Raw genomic sequence first — 3,080 nt, 5'->3', positions numbered from 1 at the left:
AGTATTTAAATCTTTTCTTCGGTCTCTTTAGACTTGACAAGAATACGAAGAGTTTTCAGAACAGTCAGAGAAGCCTTAAAGCTTTGCATCAGTGAGAGGAGGCCCCTCTCTGAGTTCAACAGGGCTGAGTCCACCAGGAGCTACTCAAAGTCTCAGTGTGGCAAAACTCGGGGCAGAAATAAGTTCCAGAGCAGCTGTCAAGAAACTGTGTTAAGATACTCTCCCCAAGATGTCACCAACCCCTGAACCAATGTCCCCCAGGTGAGAAAGTGGGTCACGTGGATTGCACCAGGAAAAGTGCTCACGGAAAGTGCAGCCTTTTAGAGAACTGCATCCAGGCCCCTTCACAATGGGTCTAACCATGCTCCTACACGCAAAATGAAGCCCAAAGCAAACATCACACCGTCGGTTTTCACCCTGGATGACCACCCTGAGCCATTGTGTCAGCCGGCCGGCTCTCTGGGGCTCCTTCCCAGTGACTGGGCCACACGGTGGGCAGTTGCCGGTGCTTTGGGTGCACAAAATCACCCATGGTCCTCATCAGGCCACAGAGAGTAAAGTGAGGCTGGAAACGTCTTTGTTACGGGAAAGAAATTCACTTCAGTAACTAGGGCCTCTCTCAAAAACTGAACGAATGCCGAAGGAACCCCGAGGCTCCTCGGAGACGCTGACTGAGAACACAGTGACCTCCACTCATTCAGCCAGGTTCAAACACGGCGAGGGCCCAGACGCTGCAGAGCAGGGGTCGGGGTCTGCCTCAGACAGTCACTCTTTGCTCCCAGCACCTTAAAGGAAGTGCGGGACTCACTGGGCAGTGGCTCACAGCTGGGCTTGGAGAGGCCCTGGTTGCTACCGACCGTGTGGCTCTCCTGTGGCAGAGACAGCTCCAGCTGAATGAACATTCTTTTTTTTTTTTGAGACGGAATTTCGCTCTGTCGCCCAGGCTGGAGTGCAGTGGCCGGATCTGAGCTCACTGCAAGCTCCGCCTCCCAGGTTTACGCCATTCTCCTGCCTCAGCCTCCCGAGTAGCTGGGACTACAGGTGCCCGCCACCTCGCCCGGCTAGTTTTTTGCATTTTTTAGTAGAGACGGGGTTTCACCGCGTTAGCCAGGATGGTCTTGATCTCCTGACCTCGTGATCCGCCCGTCTCGGCCTCCCAAAGTGCTGGGATTACAGGCTTGAGCCACTGCGCCCGGCCCTGAACATTCTTAAATGACCAGGAATACTACATCCTTAAATCATCCTAAATGACTAAGAAAGTCACATCATTCTTTTCGGCAAACAATTCTGAGTCAAAGATTCAGTCTTTCCATCCAGTATCTGAAAGGATGGTGGAATTAATTTTCAAAATAATTCATTACAATGGGAGGTGAGGAGGGATGCGCAGCATGGGACCAGCTCTGAGTCACTGCTGTGTCTCCCTGGGGGCGGGACGGAGATCGTGGCGGTCGGTCAGGTTCTTCAGGGAGAACAGCAGCGTCAGGGCTCCAAGTGCAAGTTCACAGCAGGACAAGCCTAGTTCGGCACCAGGTGCTTCCTCTGGTCAATTCTCCCTAGCCTTGAGCTCCCGGAGGTGGCGCAGGCCTGGAACAAAATCAACAGCATGACCTCTGCATGCCTACCCCCAGGGTGGGCAGTGCCTGGGTGCAGCGTGGCAGGGGCTGGTCCACATAATGAACTGCATGGGCCATTGGCACCGACAAGCTGAAGGCTTCGTTTTTGTTCCTAAAAGCCTCTGGAAACCGACAAGTCAGTGCCAAGTCCTGAGCTCCCTTGAAAGCACCGAGTCCTTAACCATCAGTGTTTACTGTGAGGGTCGCCCGGAGGTGCTGCGGTTTCGTCAGGGCCATGAGACCCAGAGCTGCTCTGCAGAGCCAGCCTGGCTGTCCGGAGTCCCGGGAGGAGTGGTGGCCATGCCTGGCCACTGCAGGGGACGCGGGGACCCCAGGTGCAGACAGCCGGCCAATGCAGGCATCCGTTCTTACTCCCTCGCAAAGCCTCATGGAGGGGAAAGCCAAGGAATTTGTGTAAAGGTACTAACTACATGGCAAAGGAAGCAGGACACCACCAAAACCGACTAGTCTGGATGCCGAAAAGCAGGTGACAGCCAGGGGGCAGCTGTGGGGAGTGGTCCTGGGAGCCTCGGCCTCGTTTGTAGAGGACCAGGGCAGGAATGCTGGGCCCCAGCCCAGGAAGCCTGCAGTCAAGAGTGTGTGAGGCCGTGCGGAGTTTGTGAGGCCGTGAGGGCAGGCTGGGGTGACAATGGGGCTGAATCCGAAGATGCCCCAGACCTCGGCCCCCGCTTGGCTCCCCTCCACTGACAGCCAGTCTATACTCCACAGGCAAAGGACAGGGGAGGAGAGACGAGGCTGAGGGAGGGAAACCGCAGAAAACATTCTAGAACACTCCCCAGCTGAAGGGCATGCATTCAGGCCCAAGGGGGCTGAGGGTGAGGCCCTGCAGGTCCCAGGGAAACAGGACCCCCAAAGGGGCTGCAGGCAGAATGGACCTGGAATCTCAGCAACCACAGGCACCAGGAAACCTAAGGCCACTTGCAGTTCTGAAGAAAGCAACTTTGGCCCAACAATTTTACCAGCCAGCCAGCCAGATAGGCCGAAGAAGAAAGGCGGCTCCAGACATGAAAGGCTTCTCCCAAGTCACCCCGGGATCTTTCTGTCAAGAAGCTTCTAGGAAAAACAAATAAAAAACATACAAAAAAAGCAAGAGCTACTGGAGGATGTGTGTCACCAAGACAAACGGAGTAACTAAGAAAGGCAGCAACATAGGATTCCAAAGCTGCGGGACCCACTCCGGGGAGACTCGGGTGCCCAGGCCAAGGGAGGAGAGAACACACTTGGCTCAGAGACCACGGGCTCCAGGAGGACAGAATAGCAGACATGGCAGAGCTGGGGGCTGAATGAGGGATACACAAGTAGAAAGCCAAGCACATTTTACAAACTGCAACCTAGGAAAAGGCAAAGCGAATGCAGGAGCACGGAGGGCCTGGTGTCCACACAGCCCCACACGGGAGCACCGAGGGCCTGGTGTCCACACAGCCCCACACGGGAGCGCCGAGGGCC

General features: G+C 55.5%; 1 protein-coding gene across 11 annotated transcripts in view; it reads right to left on the bottom strand.

Annotated features, from left to right (window-relative positions):
- Nucleotides 1-1,077: 1,077 nt before the first annotated feature.
- The window catches only part of SEC16A (SEC16 homolog A, endoplasmic reticulum export factor), a 43,518-nt gene continuing 41,515 nt past the window's right edge, over nt 1,078-3,080 (bottom strand). For all 11 annotated transcript variants that reach the window (XM_026457488.1, XM_026457489.2, XM_026457490.2 and 8 more), the window contains one exon: nt 1,078-1,584. In XM_026457488.1, coding sequence (XP_026313273.1) covers nt 1,516-1,584 — 69 coding nt within the window. In that variant the 3' untranslated portion in view covers nt 1,078-1,515. The remainder of the gene's footprint in view (nt 1,585-3,080) is intronic.

Source organism: Piliocolobus tephrosceles, chromosome 14, assembly GCF_002776525.5.
Source record: "Piliocolobus tephrosceles isolate RC106 chromosome 14, ASM277652v3, whole genome shotgun sequence".
NCBI lineage: Eukaryota > Metazoa > Chordata > Mammalia > Primates > Cercopithecidae > Piliocolobus > Piliocolobus tephrosceles.
Note: the sequence above shows the minus strand (reverse complement) of the source record. Positions and strands in the feature narration are given on the sequence as shown.